This window comes from Salvelinus fontinalis, chromosome 2, assembly GCF_029448725.1.
Source record: "Salvelinus fontinalis isolate EN_2023a chromosome 2, ASM2944872v1, whole genome shotgun sequence".
Lineage (NCBI taxonomy): Eukaryota > Metazoa > Chordata > Actinopteri > Salmoniformes > Salmonidae > Salvelinus > Salvelinus fontinalis.
Genome location: NC_074666.1, coordinates 40,574,094 through 40,599,568, shown reverse-complemented (window position 1 = coordinate 40,599,568; position 25,475 = coordinate 40,574,094). Strand labels below are relative to the sequence as shown.

General features: G+C 43.0%; 1 protein-coding gene across 4 annotated transcripts in view; it reads right to left on the bottom strand.

Moving 5' to 3' along the window:
- Positions 1 to 25,475, bottom strand: part of hlcs (holocarboxylase synthetase (biotin-(proprionyl-CoA-carboxylase (ATP-hydrolysing)) ligase)) — a 41,452-nt gene that overhangs the window by 4,744 nt on the left and 11,233 nt on the right. For all 4 annotated transcript variants that reach the window (XM_055874990.1, XM_055875000.1, XM_055875009.1 and 1 more), the window contains 3 exons: positions 21,957 to 22,240; positions 2,901 to 2,968; positions 2,553 to 2,713 (listed from right to left, as the gene is read on the bottom strand). In XM_055874990.1, the coding sequence (XP_055730965.1) occupies positions 2,553 to 2,713; positions 2,901 to 2,968; positions 21,957 to 22,240 (513 nt within the window). The remainder of the gene's footprint in view (positions 1 to 2,552; positions 2,714 to 2,900; positions 2,969 to 21,956; positions 22,241 to 25,475) is intronic.

Below are 25,475 nucleotides of genomic sequence, written 5' to 3'. Positions count from 1 at the left end.
TGTTATGGACGTATCCAAATAAATGTAATTAGAAAACAGTTCAAACAAACGCAAATCCAGCTACTTTGCTGTTATTCTGGCAGCACTGTTTGACATGACTGTAAGTTAGATGTAGTTGGCTAGCTAGCAAGGGATAAGAACATTGCCAGCCAGTATGGTAATGGACCATTCAGAACGAAGGACTGTGTCGCGTCCATAGATACAGAACAAAAAGACTGAACAACTGGGTCGTGTCTCTGGCAACCGAACCGATAGAACAAACGACCAGACAGCTTGGGTAGCAACCCTAGATTTGTGTCGGGACTATATCTAGTGGAAGGATGAAATAGTATGAATAAATTAATCAAAATAACATTTTATTGATATATGTCAATCATTATTTGAATATGTTGGTAACCTGTTGTATAAAAGTGATAATGCCCTTGAAGCCGGTGTTTGGAGGACCGTGCCAATATATCCTCCAAACACCAGATTCTCTGGCATTATTACTTAAATATTCAAATATGTAGTAATACATGTAAGACATGACATGCTATACATGGAAATAGTTAGTTATAGAACAAGCTAAGACAGAGATCAAAATAATTAGTTTTACATGTCCTGTCTGTAAAACCAATCGGTACAAGAAATGACATAACCGTGCAAATGTAGCGTCTACACGGGTTCAAAATACCATACTGTATGTCTGTAAACCTGAACAGCTCTTCTGAGTCTGGCCTGGATTGAAGGTTAGGTTCTCCCCATCTGCAGCACATCCCTTAAAACGGCCACTATGTCTGTTTATATTTACCCATAACTCATGGCACACATCTACAATGGCTTTGACAGACCTACATTACCTCCAACAATTGCATATCCAGCTACATGTAAACCTGGCCTCTAGTTTTGATTAAGAGAGAAATATTTAGGCAAAGTGTTGGCTGTTATTTCTTCACGTCCAGTACTATTTCCTGTGCCATGCATTGGCTTGTTCTACACTTTGGCTGACTGGCCAGAGCCCATAAACAACTGGGCAGTGTGACACCAGTGTGTTTCTCATCACAGACCCCCACACTGCAGCGCATATATTTTCTCACACACACACAAACACTCCTGAAAGCAAAATAGGGCCCTTACAGCATGTAAAATAGATGCTAAATGAGAGAGGGGGAGAAAGGAGAGTTCTAGCACAGAACCCTTTGATCAGTGAGTTAGACATACCATCCATTTGGAGAGGGAAGTGCATTGCGTTGAACAGAACAAGGAGGGACACCTGACTGGCCATAAACAGCTGTGTGAAACCTGGAGCCCTTTATTCGGCATAAGGAGTGCTCCCAATGGTAAATGTATCAGTGCAGTAAGTAAAGTATTCTAGTGATGACAGGCTTAACCTTAGTGACATAGATTGGGATAGGGCAGGTCTATGGCTGTAGCTTGGAGATACACTACATGACCAAAAGTAAGTGGACACCTGCTCGTTGAACATCTCATTCCAAAAATCATGGGCATTAATATGGAGTTGGTCCCCCCTTTGCTGATATAACAGCCTCCACTCTTCTGGGAAGGCTTTCCACTAGATGTTGAACATTGCTGCGGGGACTTGCCTCCATTCAGCCACAGGAGCATTAGTGAGGTTGGGCACTGATGTTGGGCGATCAGGCCTGGCTTGCAGTCGGTGTGCCAATTCACCCCAAAGGTTTTTGATGGGGTTGAGGTCAGGGCACTGTGCAGGCCAGTCAAGTTCTTCCACACCGATCTCAACAAAGCATTTATGTATGGACCTTGCTTTGTGCACGGGGGCATTGTCATCCTGAAACAGGAACAAGGCCTTCCCCAAACTGTTGGCACATCTAGAATGTCATTGTATGCTGTAGCGTTAAGATTTCCCTTCATTGGAATTAAGGGGACTAGCCCGAACCATAAAAAACAGCCCCAGAACATTACTCCTCCTCCACTAAACTTTATAGTTGGCACTATGCATTCAGGCAGGTAGCGTTCTCCTGGCATCCACTAAACCCAGATTCGTCCATCTGACTGCCAGATTGTGAAGCGTGAGACATCACTCCACAGAACGCGTTTCCACTGCTTCAGATTCCAATGGCGGCGAGCTAACTCCACTCAAGCCGACACTTTGCATTGCATGGTGATCTTAGGCTTGTGTGCGGCTGCTAGGCCATGGAAACCCATTTCATGAAGCTCCCGACAAACAGTTATTGTGCTAACGTTGCTTCCAGAGGCAGTTTGGAACTTGGTAGTGAGTGTTGCAACCCGATTTTTATGCGCTACGCGCTTCAGCACTCGGCTGTCCCATTCTGTGAGCTTTTGTGGCCTACCACTTCACGGCATCCTATGACGGTGCCACTTTGAAAGTCACTGAGCTCTTCAGTAAGGCCATTCAACAGCCAATGTTTGTCTATGGTGATTGCATGGCGGTGTGCTCGATTTTATACACCTGTCAGCAACGGGTGTGGCTGAAATAGCAAAATCCACTAATTGAAGGGGTGTCCACATACTTTTGTATATATAGTGTAGCTTGGTGGTAACCATGCAGCAGTAGTATGTAGTGATTGTACCTGGTAACCGGGAAGGGTGCGTACGGCCTCCACCACAGCCAGGGCAGCCAGGTGCTGCAGGAAGGGGATCCTCTGGCCCAGTCTGGAGCTCACAGCCACTTGCACATGCACACTAAACATGGCACACCCCAGAGGACTCAGCCACGCATTCCCCCCACGGCCTGACATACGGAAAATGCAACAAAAAACACAGTAAGAGGCGACATGATGTAACAATCCACCTTTAGGTTGTTCATTGGAACGAGGTACAAAAATGTACCAATGTAGGTGAATTGAAAAGTAGTAGCTAAGTGAGGGAGAGAGAGCCAGAAAAAAAGCGAGCGAGAGAGCGCTGTGGTGGAAACTGACCTCTACCCTGGGTCTGTCGAGCCGCTACAGCAGTTAACCCCATTTCCTCAGGCAGCTGGAGCATCAACCTGGAGGACAGGAGGGAGAGAAGGTGTCAGAATATGAAAGTGTTGCCTTCACATAACTGATTAGTGATAAGAGTATTATTCATACACTGACAACACTCTGTAAATGACACCCTTTGAGAAAAATAGTAGTTGAGTCACTAGTTTAGTTCTGCATTCAATCATTGGTGTCACAGAAATCATTTCTCAAAGTTTTAGCTAGCTGAGGAGGAAGGTCCTTCTATCACTTTCTCACACACACACCCCGTCAGTGCTGGGCCCTTAGCCCTGCTACACTGCGTGTGACGTGTCTACTTCAACAACTCACCAAAAACATAGGCCCATTTCATGTGTGATTAGTCAAACACAAAAACACAAGCAACTGCCTTTGCACTGAGAGTAAAAAAAGGACTCTGTTGATCAATCATTTTCAAATATTTTCTCCTCTCTCTCAAGTAGCTTGGCTGCAGATGCCTGGTAGTTAATATTTCCTTTCTAGAAGGCCCAGAGCTACTAGTGTCGCTTTGGATGGCCACCCTGCATTAATCACACTCAGTTAAAGATAAACTACTCAGGTAGGTGGTGTTAACTCTGCACCTCTCCTTTAACCCCAAACACACACCACAAATACACACAGGCCCAGGAGCTAATGCTTTTTAAACACAATCTTTTTACATTTTAGTCATTTTGCAGACGCTCTTATCTAGAGTGACTTACAGGAGCAATTACGGTTAAGTGACTTGCTCAAGGGCTCATCAACAGACTTAACTTAGTTGGCTCAGGGATTTGAACCAGCAACCTTTTGGTTACGGGCCCAAAGCTCTTAACCGCTAGGCTACCTACATGTTCTTATCTAATCATTTGGTCAGCAATTAATCAATTAAAATGAAATGTTACTTGTCACATACGCCAAATACAACAGGTGTGGACTTTACCATGAAATGCTTACTTACGAGCCCTTTATCAACAATGCAGAGTTAAAACGTTTAAAAAAAACAGTAACACAAAAACAATGAGGCTACAGTGCCTTCGGAAAGTATTCAGACCCCTTGAATTTCCACATTGGTACATTACAGCTTTAGTCTAAAAGGTATTAAGTGAAAAAACATCCTCATCAATCTACACACAATACCCAATAATGACAAAGTAAAAATAAAAACAGAAATACCTTATTTACATAAGTATTCAGACTTTTTGCTATGAGACTTGAAATTGAGCTCAGGTACATCCTGTTTCCTTTAATCATCTTTGAGATATTTCTACAACTTGATTGGAGTCCACATGAGGTCGAAGGAATTGTCCGTAGAGCTCCAAGACAAGATTGTGTCGAGGCACAGATCTGGGGGAGGGTACGAAAAAAAGGTCTGCAGCATTGAAGGTCCCCAAGAACATAGTGGCCTCCATCATTCTTAAATGGAAAAAGATTGGAACCACCAAGAGTCTGGCCGCCCAGCCAAACTGAATAATCGGGTGAGATGTGCCTTGGTCAGGGAAGTGACCAAGAACCCGATGGTCACTCTGACAGAGCTCCAGAGTTCCTCTGTGGAGATGGGAGAACCTTCCAGAAGGACAACCATCTCTGCAGCACTCCACCAATCAGGACTTTATGGTAGAGTGGCCAGACGGAAGCCACTCCTCAGTAAAAGGCACGACAGCCCGCTTGGAGTTTGCCAAAAGGCCCCTAAAGGACTCTCAGACCATGAGAAACAAGATTCTCTGGTCTGATGAAACCAAGATAGAACTCTTTCCTCTGCATGCCAAGTGTTACGTCTGGATGAAACCTGGCATCATCCCTAAGGTGAAGCATGGTGGTGGCAGCATCATGCTGTGGGGATGTTTTTCAGTGGCAGGGACTGGGAGACTAGTCAGGATCCAGGGAAAGATGAACGGAACAAAGTACAGAGAGATCCTTGATGAAAACCTGCTCCAGAGCGCTCATGACCTCAGACTGGGGCGAAGGTTCACTTTCCAACAGGACAACGACCCTAAGCACACAGTCAAGACAACACAGGAGTGACTGACGCCGAACTGACTGCAGTTTGGCGTAACCAACTTTAGTGGGCAAATGCTCACCTTCGATGGCCAATGGCATGCTGGAGAAGTCTGCTCTTCACTGATGAATCCCAATTTGAACTGTATTGTGCAGATGGCAGACAGCATGTATGGTGTCGTGTGTGCGAGCGGTTTGCTGATGTCAACGTTGTGAACAGAGTGCCCATAGTGGCGGTGGGGTTATGGTATGGGCGGGCATAAGCTACAGACAACAAAAACAATTGCATTTTATCGATGGCAATTTGAATGCACAGACATACCGTGACGAGATCTTGAGGTCCATTGTCGTGCCATTCATCCGCCGCCATCACCTTATGTTTCAACATGATAATGCACAGCCCCATGTTGTAAGGATCTGTACACAATTCCTGGAAGCTGAAAATGTCCCAGTTCTTCCTTGGCCTGAATACTCACCAGACATGTCACCCATTGAGAATGTTTGGGATGCTTTGGATCGACGTGTACAACAACGTTTTCCAGTTCCCGCAAATATCCAGCAACTTCGCACGGCCACTGAAGAGGAGTGGGACAACATTCCACAGACCACAATCAACAGCCTGATCAACTCTATGTGACGCGCTGCATGAGGCAAATGGTGGTCACACCAGATACTGACTGGTTTTCTGATCTACGCTACTTCCTTTTTATTAAGGCATATCTGTATTCCCAGTCATGTGAAATCCATAGATTAGGGCCTAATGAATATATTTCAATTGACTGATTTCCTTATATAAACTGTACATTTTTGCATGATGGGTTTGTATTTTGGTTTAGTGTATATTTCAACAAACAAATTTTTCATGAATGCTAATCTTATCTGTTTCTGACAACAGAAACGATTTCAGAACAATCAGATGGTGGGTGTCGAAATCCGTTTTCTTGTGCTTTTTGAGGTGGAATTACTAATATCTCGAAGTGCTGTACAGAAACCCAGCCTAAAACCCCAAACACCTGCATTACTAGCTGTTTGGGGTTTTAGGCTGGGTTTCTGTACAGCACTTCGAGATATTAGCTGATGTACGAAGGGCTATATAAAATAAAATTGATTGATTGATATTGTTTGCAGCAAGTTCCTTGATCTACGCAAATATGTCAGAGCTATGCATGGCTGAGTGTGGTGGAAGCAAAAAAAGAGAACCGTGAGAAAATGTAAAAAAAACTAAAACAAAACGCTGATTTGCAGATGTAGGAATTTGTTGTCTCAAACTGATAGTAATTAAATTGGACGTGGTATAATGGCACGACGGCAAAAAAACCTGCCATCCCTTGCTCAACAAAAACCTGCCATCCCTTGCTCAACAAAAACCTGCCATCCCTTGCTCAACAAAAACCTGCCATCCCTTGCTCAACAAAAGCCTGTGCGGTCAAAAAACTGAAGCCTTCAAAAAGTTCTAGACACAGGGAAAATGTTTTAAATAACTTGAATATTAAGTATTCTGCTGTACTTTCTTCGCCAAACTAAGATAAATAAAATTTTGACTGAATAAAAATAAAAGTAGCAACATGCTATTAATGTTAATCAATTATGATGATGTTGAGTAATACTTGGCTATGAACTTATGTTAAGAAAATAGCTTTCATGCATGGTTTAGTTTAAAAAAGGCATGAAATCCTGTATACTGCCATGTCATAGTAAATCTCGCACTGCTCTTCCAAATCTTCCCTCACACAGACACGCACACAGTATTTGTGTGCCGCAGTGTGAGCTGTGCGAGTCATGTCTGTGAACCATGTCTGTGAACCATGTTAGCAGGAGCATGACCTCTCCGCGTCTGAGGCCAGTTAGGAGGTGGCCAGGCTCGGAGCACCGCGCAGGTGCCCTAATTGAGCGCTGACGCTGTTTGGCAGGACCAGGGAGAACCCTGCGCGCCGGTCCGTGACGACGGCCGCCCCCTCGCCAATCAAGGCGCGAGGTGAAGCGAACAGGGGGCTCAGCTGGCTCTCTGGAGTCCTTCAGCCACAGAAATTTGCTTTTAATAAGAACATCAGTGCCTTAACTAGGCTAGGAAGACTTTTGCTGACCTCCTCACCAGGTTGCCAGGGTACCGCTGTCCACCATTAAGTGTCTGATAAAGTGTCTGATACAGCTGGAGGTGTGGGTCGCGTGTGGGTGTGCATGTTTTCTTCAATTTGTGTGTAAGAGGTGTGTGTGTGAGTGTGTTTTTCCGTTGTTTACAGCAGAGGAGGAAGATCATGGCTGAGATGCAGTGGGAAGTGGGTGAATGAAGAGATGTACTACTGGTAATGTGAAAAGATGCCGTGTAAATAGGAAATAGCCTACGCATACTCGACTGACTACTGTCGAAGAGTAGAAAGTTTGAAGCACTTCATGAAAACATCATCTGGATGAATACTCAAAGCACTTTCGCAATATCCATAAGGAAGTCAACCTTCAGAATAGGCCATTTCCACCCCAAATCGTGGGCCACTGATTCAAACAGTGCAGTCGGAGAGTATTCAGACCCCTTGACTTTTTCTACATTTTTTTTACGTTACTGCCTTATTCTAAAATGGATTGAATAGTTTTTCCCCCTCATCAATCTACACATAATAATCCATAATGACAAAGCATAAACTGGTTAAGAAATGTTTGCTAATTTATTAAAAATAAAAAACTGAAATATCACATTTACATATGTAATCCGACACTTTACTCAGTACTTTGTTGAAGTACTTTTGGCAGCGATTACAGCCTAGAGTCTTCTTGGATATGACGCTACAAGCTTGGCACACCTGTATTTTGGGAGTTTGTCCCATTTTTCTCTGCATATCCTCTCAAGCTCTGTCAGATTGGATGGGGAGAGTCGCTGCAGAGCTATTTTTAGGTCTCTCCAGAGATGTTCGATTGGGCCACTCAAGAACATTCAGAAACTTGTCCCGAAGCCACTCCTGCGTTGTCTTGGCTGTGTGCTTAGGCTTGTTGTCCTGTTGGAAGGTGAACCTTTGCTCCACTAAGGTCCTGAGCGCCCCGGAGCAGGTTTCATCAAGGATCTCCCTGTACTTTGCTCCGTTCATCTTTCCTTCAATCTTGACTAGTCTTCCCGTCTCTGCCGCTGAAAAATATCCCCACAGCATGATGCTGCCACCATCATGCTTCAAAGTAGGGATGTTATTGGCCTCTGCCTTTTACTGAGTGGCTTTCGTCTGGCCACTATCATAAAGGCCTGATTGGCGGAGAACTGCAGAGATGGTTGTCCTTCTGGAAGGTTCTCCCATCTCCACAGAGGAACTCTACAACTCTGTCAGAGTGAACATCGAATTCTTGGTCACCTCGCTGACCAAGGCCACTGGTACCCTTCCCCAGATCAGTGCCTCGACACAATCCTGTCTCGGAGCTCTACTGACAATTCCTTCAACCTTATGGCTTGGTTTTTGCTCTGTAATGTACTATCAACTGTGGGACCTTATATAGACAGGTGTGTGCCTTTACAAATCATATCCAATCAATTGAATTTACCATTTAGGTGGATTCCAATCAAGTTGCAGAAACATCAAGGATGATCAATGGAAACAGGATGCACCTGAGCTCAATTCCGAGTCTCCTAGCAAAAGGTCTGAATAGTTATGTAGATAAGGTATCAGTTTTTTTGGTTTTAAAACATTTGCAAAAAATTCTAAAAACCTGTTTCGCCTTTTCATTATGAGGTAGTGTGTGTAGATTGAGGGAAAAAAATATTTAATCAATTTTACAATAAGGCTGTAACGTAACAAAATTTGGAAAAAGTCCAGCGTCATTATTAGTCCAAGGTCTCAAAAGCACTTTTTAAAAAACAGAACTGTAGTCAAAATAGGCCTACTGAATGGTGGAATATTATGAGTAAGAGTGAGAGAGTGCCATAGGGAGAGACAGAGAAAGAAAGGGAGAGCCACTTCAAGTCTGTTTCCTCCTCCCAGACTGCTCTGGTCTCTATTATAGAGTCAGTACAGAGCCCAGCCACAGAGAGAGGAGAGAGAAAAGCTGCATTGTCCCAAAGCTGGGAACCAAAATTAACCGTGTCTGGGTGGAGGGTGTTTTACCCCCCCAAATGTATTTTTTTCTTGGGCTTTGTCACATCTAAAAAGTTCCCCCTCTTCTCCCTGGGCCAGCTTAGCATGCAAAGCAGCGTGAAATACATTTCTACAATGCAAATATGAGATCACACAAAACAACTCAGTCCTAAACATGGTAATGCTCTTATACGCTCAATGAGAGATTGTCAATAAAGAAGGAGGTGGGGGGTATGGGTGTTTGTGTGTGTGTGTGTGTGCGTGCATGTGTGTGTGTGTGTGTGTTTGAATGAAGAACCATCTCTAATAAGGGCCAGCTCAGTCAGTCCAGGGCTGTAAAGCTTGGGGGGCTAATGCATTCCTCTAGAAAGTCAATCTAATTTTGAAAGCACATACACAGAGTGCCACAGAGGTCACCGCTGGCTCAGAAAAGCCCAAACACATTCGAAAAATTCTCAATAACGTCCACAAAAACGGAAAGAAAAGGCCCACAATTAACAATTAGACGGCTACAATGGAAGGGCTTTCACCTGCAAGTGACACAAATGGACAAGGAAACTAAGCTTGGGCGGTATACAGGGGTATTTGGAAATAGACATGGGATGGTTTATCAATACGTCAACTATTTCTTTGAAGTTTTTCAATACATTTTTATATTTGTAGCTACTTTATAAGTACAATACCTGCAGTCAACTAGCGCAGAAGTTAGGAAATAAAGCAGATCACATTGTTCATTTCACCGGTCACATTATGAAGATCACCGTAGTTCGCCAAAACAGTTGAGCCAGTCACGTGTTTGTCTGTAAATAGCACAATGGGAGATAGCTTTTCATACTGAAAGTCAAGTTTTTTTGTCCCCCCCCCCCCCCTCAATAGAGTGATCAGGGGTGTGCAACTATAGAAAATGAGTGCAGCACATTCCGCAGCAAATTGCTCCATTTTTATCAGATGACAACAGAAGTGCAAAGCTATTTGGCTGGCAGCCACGAAAGTAAATGAGCTTACAATGAAAAAGCAAGGTATTTTTTTTCAAAAACTACGCATGGCCATCACATTTCTAATGTTTATCATAGAAAGAATGTAGCCAGCTACATTTCCTAATGCTTTGCATAAAGTTCATCTTTAAAATTTTAAGAGACAAAAATAGTTTACACAAAAAGTAGGCAACACCGAAAAGTACTGGAGAAAAGTAGCGACACACCAGTCAGAGCACTGTCTGTTGATAGACTGCGTTTACAAAACACAGCAAGTCAAATTTTTTGCGTTTATTTGTGTGAAAAACACTGGGGTTGCGTTAACCAGCAAGTTAAACTTGGAATTCTGCGTTATTGAAGTAAGTGGCTGAATTAATAAGCAGGCGGGAGCATCATATAGTGTTATCTGTCTGCCATGTTTAAGAAATCTGTACAGCCCTCACTGCTATTTTGATTTCCTTTACATTTTTTTTCTCCTCTCCGTTCTTGGCTGTCTCCTCCCTCCCTCTTATCCGAGCAGAGCAGGCAGACCCGTTGCCCTAGCGACTCCAGACTCCACACAGAAATAATGTGTACACATGATGCTCCAGAGCCAGTACTGTTCTTCCTTCAGACAAGCATGAATATAAACTTTGTTAATTTGTACAATGTCTCACTTGTAAATGTCCAAACTCACCAAAAAGTACATTCGGTATCTCTTACCTATGTATAATTTTATGAGCTGGATTGCCTGTCTTTACAATTCATTTATTTCTTTGCGCTCGTTAGCATATTTAGCGACCAGCCTCCATGGAATTCGTTATTACTTGTGCCAATTTTGTTAGCATTCCGTAATAGACGTCCAATGGCTTCCATTTCATTTTAGCAAGCCAGGTTTTCAATGGGGTTCAAGTCCAGTGATTGAGATGGCCAGTCCATTTCTTTGTGGATTTTATTAGTGCTTGGGTTTACTATCTTACTGGAAGATCCACTCCTGGCAGAGTCAAACAGGTTTTGGATTAAAATGTCCTGTTATTTATTTTATACACTCTTTTTTGCTAATCTTTATCAAGAGTGCCAATAATTATGGACCTGACTGTATGTACAGTGCATTCAGAAAGTATTCAGACACTTTTTTACACATTTTGTTAAGTTATAGGCTTATTCCAAAATTGATTAAATTGATTGTTTCCCCCCCCCCTCAATCTAAACAAAGAAAAAAACTGGTTTTTAGAAATATCATATTTACATAAGTATTCAGACCCTTTACTCAGTACTTTGTTGAAGCACCTTTGGCAGCGATTAGAGCCTCGAGTCTTCTTGGGTATGATGCTACAAGCTTGGCACACCTTTATTTGGGGAGTTTGTCCCATTCTTCTCTGCTGATCCTCTCAAGCTCTGTCAGGTTGGATGGGGAGCGTCGCTGCACAGCTATTTTCAGGTCTCTCCAGAGATGTTCACACGGGTTCAAGTCTGAGCTCTGGCTGGGCCACACAAGGACATTCAGAGACTTGTCCCAAAGCCACTCCTGCATTGTCTTGGCTGTGTGCTTAGGGTTGTTGTCCTGATGGAAGGTGAACCTTCACCCCAGTCTGAGGTCCTGAGCGCTCTGGAGTAGGTTTTCATCAAGGATCTCTCTGTACTTTGCTCCGTTCATCTTTCCCTGGATCCTGACTAGTCTCCCAGTCCCTGCCACTGAAAAACATCCCCACAGCATGATGCTGCCACCACCATGCTTCACCTTAGGGATGGTGCCAGGTTTCCTCCAGACGTGACGCTTGGCATTCAGGCCAAAGAGTTTTCAATCTTGGTTTCATCAGACCAGAGATTCTTGTTTCTCATGGTCTGAGAGTCCTTTAGGGGCCTTTTGGCAAACTCCCAGCGGGCTGTCATGTGCTTCCGTCTGGCCACTCTGCCAAAAAGGCCTGATTGGTGGAGTGCTGCAGAGATGGTTGTCCTTCTGAAAGGTTCTCCCATCTCCACAGAGGAACTCTGGAGCTCTGTCAGAGTGACCATCGGGTTCTTGGTCACCTCGCTGACCAAGGCCCTTCTCCCCCGATTGCTCTGATATTTTCCACATTGACTGACCTTCATGTCTTAAAGTAATGATGGACTGTCGTTTCTCTTTGCTTATTTGAGCTGTTCTTGCCATAATATGTACTTGGTCTTTTACCAAATAAGGCTATCTTCTGTATACCACCCCTACCTTGTCACAACAACTGATTGGCTCAAACGCATTAAGGAAAGAAATTCCACAAATTAACAAGGCACACCTGTTAATTGAAATGCATTCCTGGTGACCATCTCATGAAGCTGGTTGAAAGAACGCCAAGAGTGTGCAAAGCTGTCATAAAGGCAAAGGGTGGCTACTTTGAAGAATCTCAAATATAACATTTTGATTTGTTTAACACTTTTTTGCTTACTACATGATTCCATGTGTGTTATTTAATCGTTTTGATATATCTTCACTATTATTATACACTATAGAAAATAGTAAAGATAAAGAAAAACCCTTGAATGAGTAGATTTTTATTTAACTAGGCAAGTCAGTTAAGAACAAACTCTTATTTACAATGACGCCCTACACCGGCCAAACCCGGACGACGCTGGGCCAATTGTGTGGCGCCCTATGGGACTCCCAATCACGGCCGGTTGTGATACAGCCTGGAACGAACCAGGGTGTCTGTAGTGACGCCTCTAGCCCTGAGATGCAGTGCCTTAGACCGCTGTGCCACTTGGGAGCCCATAGGTGTGTCCAAACTTTTGACTGGTACTGTAGGAATATAAAGCATTTAGGATGCAGGACTATAAAAACGTAAATATAAAACTCCCTTTGTACTGCTGCAATAAGATTGCAACGTTCCCTTGAGCCAGAAAACATGTGACTCAGACAAAGAACTGTATTCGAAATATGAAGGAAATTCTTGTCTTTAAGCAAGACGGATTGCACACCTCCCTCCAATCTATCTGGGTTGCTTGCGGCAGCCAAACGATACGGCCTGCTTCCCCCTGAGCCAAGGCCAGTAGCACAAAACAGCTGTGTTACTCCAGGTTGGTCTCTTCAAAATCAGCAGCATGGCCCTGATTAGAAACAGCAGTGGCCACAAGTGCAGGGACTACATCCTCAACCTGCACTGTGCACCCACAAAGACACACAATCTTTTCCCTCCCTCTCTCTATTTATTTCTCACTCTCCCCTCCATCTCTCTACACTTAACCTATTCAAATCAAAACAATGCTGTGACTTTAAAAACAAGGAACTGACGTCTTAAGACCGAACAGTTACAGGTCAACTATTGCCAAACCTGAATGAGCAATACCTTCAAGTAGGGAAAGGAGAGGTACAGCTAGATTAAGATTAGGAGAGAGGCAGAAATGGGTAGAGCAAGTGAGCGAGAGAGAGGAAGAGACTGAGTGCCAACACCGCAGCAGCAGTAACCCCTACTACTCAACCACCCCATCCAGCAGCAGTAACCCTTAGTACTCAACCACCCCACCCAGCAGAAGCATTCATTTCATCTTCACTGACCAGGCTGGGACCATTGTCCAGCTCATAATTACAACAAGCCCAGAAAAAAGACATTACAAAGTAACATGTCTGGGGATGAAAGATGGGACCACCTCTCCCAGAAGAAGAGCAGGGCCCTTTTAAGTCCGGCCAGGCCTTTGTTTGGCTGGCCGGACCAGAGATAGGCTCCCAGGGCTTTGTCTTGGGGGGGCAGCTAAGCCAGAGGGGTCACTTACTCAGCGCCAATAGGTCAGAGGGACAAGTGGGGAGGAGTGGTAACTCATACCTCCCTAGACTGACATATAGTGTGTGTGTGTGTGTGTGTGTGTGTGTGTGTGTGTGTGTGTGTGTGTGTGTGTGTGTGTGTGTGTGGGTCCTGGATTAGTGTAAAGGCCCAGCCGCTTACCTTGTTTTCGGGGGTATAGGAGAGAATGGTGTGGGGAGGTACACATTACACATAGCAGACAAAAAGAGGATTTTCAGCCCAAAGGTTAGCCCTAGGCCTAGGGATGAAGCTATGCTCTGTTGATTCTTAAACAGGCCAGGTGAAGATGTTTCTCAACAGCATGCTGCCTGTCACAGGGAATGGCTGTTCGGGTGACGGCAAATAAACAGTAACCCGTTTTTTGCCCACACTGACGTGGATGACTGGCTCCAAGTCATTATAGTAATTTTCAATGACAAAATTAATTGACTTGACTGGATTTTATTTTCTGATAAAACTTCAATTCAAATCATAACTCATCAGGCAGAGTGATATAGGCCTAAATCTCTAATTTGGAGACCTTTTACTGAAAGCCATTTATCATGAAAACACTCTTCCATCCAATCCCCCAGATCAAAATATCTCAAATTAAGAGATTATTTCTGCTGTCGATGCTCTTTTTCACAATTGGATTTGCCGTGGTTAGCCTAAGCTAGTTTGCATTGATCATCAGCCGAAATAAAGGTGCTGATCGATAGGAGAGGAAAAACTAATCTGTAAATGTGATTAATTGAGGTAATCCTGTTGGCACAAATTATCATTTTCAAATAGCACCCTTAGAGGTGATCAATGGGAGGCGTCGTCTATTTCTGAGGGCGGGCGAGGGCAGGTCGCCCTCTTTTCCCTGACTCTGCTGGACCCTTTAAAATGGCCCTAGAGGTTTAGTCAGAAACGCTAGTCATCAGAACATACGGAGGGACGCCACTCGATTTCTTTCTTTAGAGCTGTGATGTCTTTGTTTAAAGAACGATGTCTTGGACAGGATTTCAGTCTTTCCTTGGAGCTTGCGTTTTCATGACATATGTAGAACCTTTATCACAAAGTCCTGAGCACCTATTCTCCTCCACCCTGATGATGCCTATTGAATTTCCGATGACAAAATGTGTTCTTCATTTTAACTCCTGTTGTTCATCTGTGCCGGAGGGTGTCAGGGTGTTTCTCTATTCTCCCACTTGTGCGAGTGTGTGTGTCTCTCGCTCTCTCTCTCCTGCTCCACTTGAATGCTTCTATGAGGCCTGTGCCCTGCAGGGTCCTCTCCTCAAAGCCCGACCTGCAGACTCCAGCTCCTTAGCATGCCGACTTGCTGGAGATGTAAACTTTAACTCTGGTCAGCCGCGCCAGATGTTCACCAGAATATGAAATGAGGACTTTAGGCATCTGCTTACAATTTTAGATAATTGCAGGTAGAGCATGCAAGGTCAATTGGACCAATTCGATTTTTATGTACAAACCTGCTGCTGCAGTTATGGGGCATCCATTTTCTCTCTCTCGCTCGCGCTCCCCTTTCTTGTTTTCTACCCGTACAAGGTTCATATTTTGCACAGGAAACAGGACCCTAATTCCATACAGTGTCAGTTTGGATTTTGGATTCCCAGTCAAAACAAACACTGATTGCCAGGGCTTTGGCCCGACAACGGGGCTGCTTTAACCAGAAGAGCCCCTTGTTCACCGTGTTTGTCTTATTCCTACTTCCAGAGGAGGGAAGTGTTATGCTCCCATTAGCTTAACAGGGTCCTGTTTATGTCCCTGCAACTCAAACCAAATATGGCGTGGGTTTTCACTGCTAAATTACACCGCTGGTGGTCATCTTTCAAGTAATTTGCATTTTACGTCCATCACTTGTTCCTCTCACCAGGCCCAACCTCTCTGCTTAATGAAAGAAAAAGGAGAAGTTAGAGGAGAGGAAAAGTGGGCCCTGGGGTTTTTCTTGACGGACCTGCCGCCTGGACTCAGATAGAGAGAATGAGAGAGAATGAGAGGAACCGGGACAAAAGGAAGCGTAGCGCTCCAGGCGCAGGGATCAGGTTCACCTGAGCAGGAAAAGCATCATTATGGCTCAGTGGACCCAGTGGAGTAGCATTCAGGAACACCATAGGGTCTTATCCCACCTTGTTCACAAATAAACACTTCCACAAAACAGTCCAGTTTAAATGTCAGTCGGATGGAGAATGCGAGGAAGATGTCTGTCTGGGTGACGGGTTGCCACTGATCCGTCTTGATGCCCCACACCACCATCTCCCACGAGAAATGATTATGGACTATCAAACATTGCAGCAAACTAATGAACTGACACTTTTATGACACCATTTTCACAGTCTGACTGTGGCCAAAGTATCACACATATACAATAGAGATGACGACTGAGACAAGGAGCAAAGATACAGTCGAAGTCGGAAGTTTACATACACTTAGGTCGGAGTCATTAAAACTCATTTTTCAACCACTCCACACATTTCTTGTTAACAAAATATAGTTTTTGCAAGTCGTTTAGGACATCTACTTTGTGCATGACAAGTAATTTTTCCAACAATTGTTTACAGACAGATGATTTCACTGTATCACAATTCCAGTGGGTCAGAAGTTTACAAACACTAAGTTGACTGTGTCTTTAAACAGCTTGGAAAATTCCAGAAAATTATGTCATGGCTTCAGAAGCTTCTGATAGGCTAATTGACATAATTTGAGTCAATTGAAGGTGTACCTGTGGATGTATTTCAAGGCATACCTTCAAACTCCTGCCTCTTTGCTTGACATCATGGTAAAATCAAAAGAAATCAGCCAAGACCTCAGAAAAAAACATTGTAGACCTCCACAAGTCTGGTTCATCCTTGGGAGCAATTTCCAAACGCCTGAAGGTACCAAGTTCATCTGTACAAACAATAGTACGCAAGTATAAACACTATGGGACAAAATTTGGAGGAAAAAGGGGGAGGTTTGCAAGCCGAAGAACACCATCCCAACCGTGAAGCACGGGGGTGGCAGCATCATGTTGTGGGGGTGCTTTGCTGCAGGAGGGACTGATGCACTTCACAAAATAGATGGCATCATGAGGCAGGAAAATTATGTGGATATATTGAAGCAACATCTCAGGACATCAGTCAGGAAGTTAAAGCTTGGTCGCAAATGACCCCAAGCATACTTCCAAAGTTGTGGCAAAATGGCTTAAGGACAACAAAGTCAAGGTATTGGAGTGGCCATCACAAAGCCCTGACCTCAATCCTATAGAAAGATTTGTGGGCAGAACTGAAAAAGCGTGTGCGAGCAAGGAGGCCTACAAACCTGACTCAGTTACACCAGCTCTGTCAGGAGGAATGGGCCAAAATTCACCCAACTTATTGTGGGAAGCTTGTGGAAGGTTACCAGAAACGTTTGACCTAAGTTAAACAATTTAAAGGCAATGCTACCAAATACTAATTGACTGTATGTTAACTTCTGACCCACTGGGAATGTGATGAAAGAAATAAAAGATTAAATAAATCATTCTCTATTATTCTGACATTTCACATTCTTAAAATAAATGTGTGATCCTAACTGACCTAAGACTGACCTAAGACAGGGTATTTTTAAATGTCAGGAATTGTGAAAAACTGAGTTTAATTGTATTTGGCTAAGGTGTACGTAAACTTACAACTTCAACTGTATGTGCAAGATATCTGCGTCCTTGTAAAATGTCTCAAAGGCTTTTGGTTTGATAAGTCATGAGACGTTCTTAAGTAGCGAATTGAGTAGCAATTGAATAAAAAATATACAATATGACTGATGGGAATCTAGCCTCTATGTAATCTATCAGACTGTATGAGAAGTGTTAGTGAGTGTGAAGTGGCGGGGTTAGTGAGTGTGAAGCGGCGGGGTTAGTGAGTGTGAAGCGGCGGGGTTAGTGAGTGTGAAGCGGCGGGGTTAGTGAGTGTGAAGCGGCGGGGTTAGTGAGTGTGTAGCGGCGGGGTTAGTGAGTGTGAAGCAGCGGGGTTAGTGAGTGTGAAGCAGTGGGGTTAGTGAGTGTGAAGCGGCGGGTTTAGTGAGTGTGAAGCGACGGGGTTAGTGAGTGTGAAGCGGCGGGTTTAGTGAGTGTGAAGCGGCGGGTTTAGTGAGTGTGAAGCGGCGGGTTTAGTGAGTGTGAAGCGGCGGGTTTAGTGAGTGTGAAGCGGCGGGGTTAGTGAGTGTGTAACCTGCTCACAACCCAGCGGGACTGGCTGAAAGCATTGATATTCCAGCTTGGTTGTGACCTTGTGATCTGTCTTGGGGCCAGCCTATTATTAGCTGCTACTGGCCAAACAAAGCACTAATACTCTGGACAAACACACCGCCTCCCCACTGAGCTCAGACCCAGCCTGGCCATCAATATATTCCCCCACCCCCTATACCAATCCTCCGTCTTCATCAGCTCCCCCAGCCGATGAGCCAGGCACTTTACCCCCCAACCAATTCTCCTTTTAATAAGCTCCCCCTCAATGGCCTATTACTTATAAAATAAATGATCCACCATTTTATTTTACCTTTATTTAACCAGGTAGGCAAGTTGAGAACACGTTCTCATTTATGAGTTGAAGAACTGATTAATCTATCATTAAAGTTGCATTTGGGGGAAAGGTTTATATACACACACACACAAAAGTTTGGGGTCACTTAGAAATGTCCTTGTTTTCCATGAAGACACACATGAAATCAGTTACAAAATGAATAGGAAATATAGTCAAGACTTTGACAAGGTTATAAATAATAATCTTTAATTGAAATAATAATTGCGTCCTTCAAACTTTGCTTTCGTCAAAGAATCCTCCATTTGCAGCCTTGCAGATCTTTGGCGTTCTAGTTGTCAGATTGTTGAGGTAATCTGAAGAGATTTCACACCATGCTTCCTGAAGCACCTCCCACAAGTTGGATTGGCTTGATGGGCACTTCTTACGTACCATACGTTCAAGCTGCTCCCACAACAGCTCGATAGGGTTGAGATCCGGTGACTGTGCTGGCCACTCCATTACAGACAGAATACCAGCCGACTGCTTCTTCCCTAAATAGTTATTGCATAGTTTGGAACTGTGCTTTGGGTCATTGTCCTGTTGTAGGAGGAAATTGGCTCCTATTAAGCACTGTCCACAGGGTATGGGCATGGCGTTGCAAAATGGAGTGATAGCATTCCTTCTTCAAGATCCCTTTTACCCTGCACAAATCTCCCTCTTCACCACCACCAAAGCACCCCCAGACCATCACATTGCCTCCACCATGCTTGACAGATGGCGTCAAGCACTCCTCCAGCATCTTTTCATTTTTTCTGCGTCTCAGGAATGTTCGTCTTTGTGATCCGAACACCTCAAACTTAGATTAGTCTGTCCATAACACTTTTTTCCCCAATCTTCCTCTGTCTAGTGTCTGTTATTTTGCCCATCTAAATATTTTATTTTTATTGGCCAATCTGAGATATGGCTTTTTCGTTGCAACTCTGCCTAGAAGGCCAGCATCCCGGAGTCGCCTCATCACTGTTGACGTTGAGACTGGTGTTTTGCGGGTACTATTTAATAATGCTGCCAGTTGAGGACTTGTGAGGCATCTGTTTCTCAAACTAGACACTCTAATGTACTTGTCCTCTTGCTCAGTTGTGCACCGGGGCCTCCCACTCCTCTTTCTATTCTGGTTAGAGTCAGTTTGCACTGTTCTGTGAAGGGATCAGTACACAGCGTTGTACGAGATCTTCCGTTTCTTGGTAATTTCTCACATGGAATAGCCTTAATTTCTGAGAACAAGAATAGACTGACGAGTTTCAGTAGAAAGGTCTTTGTTTCTGGCCATTTTGAGCCTGTAATCAAACCCACAAATGCTGATGCTCCAGATACTCAACTAGTCTAAAGAAAGCAAGTTTTATTGCTTCTTTAAATCAGAACAACAGTTTTCAGCTGTGCTAACATAATTGCAAAATGGTTTTCTAATGATAGATTAGCCTTTTAAAATGATAAACTTGGATTATCTAACACAATGTGCCATTGGAAAACAGGAGTGATGGTTGCTGATAATGGGCCTCTGTAGATATTCCATATAAATGTTTATTTTATTTTATTTTAAAAAGCAGTTTCCAGCTACAATAGTCATTTACAACATTAATGTCTACACTGTATTTCTGGTCAATTTGATGTTATTTTCATAGACACATTTTTTTGCTTTTCTTTCAAAAACAAGGACATTTCTAAGTGAACAGTAGTATTGTGCTAAATTGTAATTATTTTCACCTATATGGCCTATTTACTACATTTGCACACACTGTACATAGATTTCTCTATTTTTCTTTTCTTTTGTGTTGTTGACTGTACGTTTGTTTATGTGTAACTCTGTGCTGTTGTTTTTGTCGCACTGCTTTACTTCATCTTGGCCAGGTCGCAGTTGTAAATGAGAACTTGTTCTCAACTGGCCTACCTGGTTAAATAAACTATATATCTTTGTATATTATCATTAGCTTTAGTATATTAATAAGGTTATTACATTCTCAGGATTTTCCTTCCCACTGCTTTAACTAATTTATTTGTGAACTAAAATATTGATTAAGAATGTACAAAAAATGTCTAATGGATTGTACAGTTTATCTGGAAATTATACACACTATTGAAAGTGACATGGATAGCCTATGATTAAATAAACTTCAGTTGAGGAAGAGGTGCAAAAAATAGTTTTAGCCATTTTACTGTTTGCTAAAAAAGATATGCATGCAACAATGCCATAATTTTGTTCGAATACACTCCATCATTTATTTATTTTTTGCTTGAGTAATACATTGGTCAGAACATTTCTTGCCCGCGGCAACTCATTTGAATTTACATTTCCTTGCCAACACTGAGCACTACACCACCATAAAAAAGTATTTACATAGGAATGTACAGCTAATTGTTGTTTTATGCCAGTTCAATTATAACCATGAATTATTCAACCTATTTTCACTTCCTGTCTTACTTTGGCTTATAACAGAAAAACTAAAATCTGCTTTTTGGACGAATAACAGTTATTGGTTTTGCATTTACTGTGGGTCCTTTACTCTCTCTCCATGCATCAAAAATAGTCCCTCTTGAATTAAATAGTTTATAATAAAGGAAACGCTTATTAAATCCACTGTACTGGTGGCCCTCCAAAGAAAACTGAAAAGCTATACTTGAGTAGCTCCTAAACTGCCGTGGATCGGTCGTACAGTATTCCACTACCATCTGCACAAAAACAGACCCCAAAGCTAAGAACGGGCCAGCAAACAAATTGAGAAAAGCATGTTGTACAGATTGGCCGAGCGTCGTCCGAGCTAGGGGAGGGTTTGGCCGGGGTAGGCTGTCTTTGTAAAATAAGAACTTGTTTTTAACTGACTTGCCTGGTTAAATAAAAAATAACTACATGTGCTTGAGGGAATATAGGCTAAAACAAAGAAAAGGACTCCAACAAGAGGCTTTCATCTAGAATAATCCCACTTAATCAAGACTAACGGGATCATCTGGAAATTAAACCGCCAAAAAATCAGAGGGCGCGAAATCAAAACTCACAACTGGAGAACTGTTTTTTTCACGCGTCCTTGTCTTTCCTCCCTCTTTCGTTACCTTACAACCTTAATGACAACACTGTCAGTTCCAATCAATTCCGCGCAGGTCCAGAATCCATTTTTCAAACTTCATGACAGCTCTAATAGCTTCCACCTGTTCCTGGGATCTGCCTGTTGACTGGCAAGTTCCCAATGAGATGTGGGGATATAGACAAAGACCTGTATTAGGTACAGCCTGCCTCTGCTGCAGTAAGTTCACTCAGCCATTAAATTAGTTCCAGCCCAGCGGAATGCCCCCCCCCCCCCCAACCCACAGCATGGTTGGTGGACCAACCACTCACTCTCAATCGAATTTGCTTTCGCTCTCTTTTTATCGCTCTCACACCACATTGGTATCTGACAACTTCACTTTCATTTAGACACCACTACTAAACCCGGAATCACTTCGTGGCGCTACGCTGACAAGGGTATTACAGTGCGTATGTCATCGTATGTGTCCATGTTACTTTAACAATGACTATAAACTGAACATCTTCCTCTGAAACCACCCACACCCAATAAACCCCGGATGCTAACTGGAGATATGAGTGCAGCCAACTCAAACTTCTGCTTAAGTCATGCATCGATGTCAATGGAGAGTTCTGTGAGACTTTGGACTAACTCTTAGGTTAAGAATTTGGCCCTTACTTACAGACTACCCCACTCCCTCCCTGTCCCAGAGCCAGGGGCAGGGAATGTTAACTTACCCCTCTAGTAGGTCCATGGTGGTAGGGGTGACCTGAGTGTAGAGAAGGGTGCGTCCCAGCGCGCGCGTCTCCAGGTGCTGGCTGTAGGTCTGCAGGCTGAACTGCTCCCAGCTCTGGGCCTCTGGGGCATCCGTGACCAGAGCCAGGGTCCCCTTGGGCAGCAGGGGGGGCCCAGCCTGAAGCTCTGCGCTGGGGACCACTTTAAGGAATGCCTTGGAACACTTGAGCAGCCCTTCCTTGTCCAACTGGGTGTGCAGCCACTTGAGGAAGTTGGCCCTGCGCTCCTGGGGACAGAGGAACACAAGGCCGGTGTGATGAGAGACTGAATAAATCCTCTGTGATTTCATTACCATTCACTTCACTCATTTCAATGAAATATATTTTTCTTCATATCCTAATGTCTCCCATCCTTCCATTAAAACGTATAAAACAGACAACTATGATGCCATCTTTTTCAATTATATATATTTACAGTATAGAGTTAAAGAGCCAAGCCGAAGTCCAGTCTTAAATAAGATAATCAACGGCAGTTAATAATCAATTACATGGCTTAATAAGGCGCTGATTCCCAGAGTAGTGAAACATTCTGTTCCAGTCACTTCTCATCCATCAAAAGGATCAGACACTTTGAGTCCCACCAGAAACCATCTCCTCCGTGTTTTAGAGCAATGCGTAACACTAAAAACGTGTTGCTCAAGAAGTCAGCAGAAGCCCCTTCTCCACAGAGAGATTTGACATGATCCTCATCTAATACGATGCTGTATACGGATGCTACGCAGACGGGGAATGCTTCCATTGCATTCGCCGCAGGCTAGATCCTTTGTACTCAGCCAAGAACAGCAAAGTGAATTGTCTGAATTAAAAGTAATCTGTTGCTTTGATGAATTTTATCAGACACGGGTTAAAAAAGAAAAAAGGTCATTCTTTATAGTAGCTACCAGAGACGGTACTAACTAAGTCACAATTTAGCAAGTCCTAAGCAAGTCGCAAGTCTTAACCTTTGAGTCTCGAGTCAAGTCCCAAGTAATAATGGGCAAGTCTCAAGTTAAGTCCCAGAGCTCAGGTCAAGTCACAAGTGTTGTGTTTCGAGTCTTCAAATCAATGGTTAAGTCAGGGTTCTCCCCAGGATTGTTTAACAAGGTGGTGCTGATGGGTAAGGCAGGGGGAGACTTAGAGATATTTGAGCACTTAGAGATAAGTGACATTTCCTGCAATCTAGAGCCTTAAAGGGCCAATCTGCAGATGCTACATCCATTTTTGGACGTATATGATATGTACCCATTGATTCTTAAAGGATAGAACTTATGCCTCATTAGCTTCGTTAAACTCTCATACACCATCAGAACCCCAAATATATGCTTGTTTTACGCCAATGTTTGTAAACAAAGTAGATGTAAACAAACACTATATAGACTAATATCAAAATGATTGTTTTAACATGTTATTAGGGATGGTCAGTCCTTGCTTCCATAGCTGTCTATGAATTTGGTTACATTTCCCCAGCCTCTTCCCTCAGCTTTCTACCGTAACAGGAACGAGCAGAACTTTGTTTTAACTGCTGATTGTCTCTTTACATCAGGGGTGTCAAACTCATTTTGCCCCAGGGGCAGCATTCTGTCTTCAACGAGGTCCGGAAGGCTACACTGAAAATTGCCTATATTTTCTTTGCTGTAATTTGTATAATAAAAAAATATATATTCCTCTATCCATCGTTTTTGGAACTGTCGATGCGCCTTGACTGTCTAGCTTTCATTTGGGTAGCAGGCTATTAGCGAGCTGGACACAGTCAAGAAACTGCATGAATGTTCAGTAGGTCTATTATCATTTATACACAGTTTCAAGTTGGTTTTATTCGTTTTAAAGTAATGACAGGCATAGTGGCACATTCTTTGGTGAGAACTCTGTTAAGTGTTTTATACTAATTTCAATGCAATTTTTTAATTCAGGTTATATTATCTGTTTACCTTACACTAGGCATACTTGTACAGTACATAGGCCTACATAATAAACTTAACGGATGATTAAATAAATGGTTTTTGAATCATTACTAATAGAAAGGCCATCCAAATTACGATTTACAGCTAGTGTTAATAGTACAGCTAATGTTTGACTGACATTTTGAAATCTCCAATTAGAATCAAGTGTTTTCCCCCTGCCCACTACATGCACAATGAGAGGTCAGAATAAACATTCAGGGAAACTCTTGCTAAGAGCACATATTTTCAAGCGATAAGCGCTGAAAATATAGGACAGTGCTCTATTTTTCCCCTTGCCTTTCCGCACCTGCCGGCACAGCGGCGCGAGGCAGAACAGAATTTAACTGTCATTTTCCATATAACCCATTGCAATTCTAAGCTTTGAGCAACGGAACTGCCAGAAATGTATGTTCACGGTGTAATAACAGAATTTAACAGATCGGAAGACGGTGCTGCTCTTTTAGGAGGGGGTAATCCAAGTCTCAAGTCTCTTGATAGTTCCAGTCCAAGTTAAATCCTGAGTCATTGATGCTCAAGTGAAAGTCAAGTCGCAAAATTTGCAACTCGGGTGGTATTTGAGTCCAAGTCACGTGACTCAAGTCCACATCTCTGGTAGCTACCAATTTAAAGTATATAATGTTGCTATTTAATCATGTTATGGTCATTCAAACATTTTACTAATTCTTATTTATTTTCAGCTAAATATAGTTTAAGTATTACATCAAGTATTATTCAAGTATCCATGTTCTTTTCCATGTTACTAATACATGAAAAAAATACATGCACATTTCTAGTGGTGTTCTGTAGTTTACTTTTCATTTATTTATATTTCCTCATAATATAATAACTAGGGGAAGTGAAAATGTACAGCTAATCCTCCAATTTGGGGAAAGTTACTAGAATTTTGAGTGAGTGGATTAATAGTCATTTCTGCCACCCCACACCAAAAGAAGATACTCGGTTTATTAAAGAGGATACGTGGTGCTCCTTTCATCTCCTCAAATTAGGTCATTTTTTAACCTCTCAAGGCACCATCTGCTACGTAAATGTATGTGTTTAGCACCCCCTTGGCAACGAGAGAGGACAAGGATGACGGCCTAATTAGCCCAAATCCATATTTAGCAAATACAGTGATGGTTAATCAATTAGGGTCGCTGATCTGCATGCCTCAATTATCTGCTTTGTGCCAATCACAAAGGAGAGGGCGGTCACTGGAGACTGGTTGGGCCACTTAACAAGTCTGACATCTCTGGGCTTACAGGGATAAGGAGCAGGGAGCTCAGCAGGTTTCTCTATTGAAAGCACTGCCAGTGTGTCTGCTGTTGTATCTTAAAAACTATCATAACCTGACTAGTACGAACTGAAAACATCTAAATAGTGTTTAAGACAAAGAAAAAAAATGTGGGCGCACAACTCCATTTTGCTCCTCCCTTCCTATAAGCAGAAACAGGAAGTACCCGTTCTAAGGTCTATTCAATGCTTGTCTGACCAATCGGAATCCATGTTTCAAGATTGTTTTGATCACGCGGACTGGGATATGTTC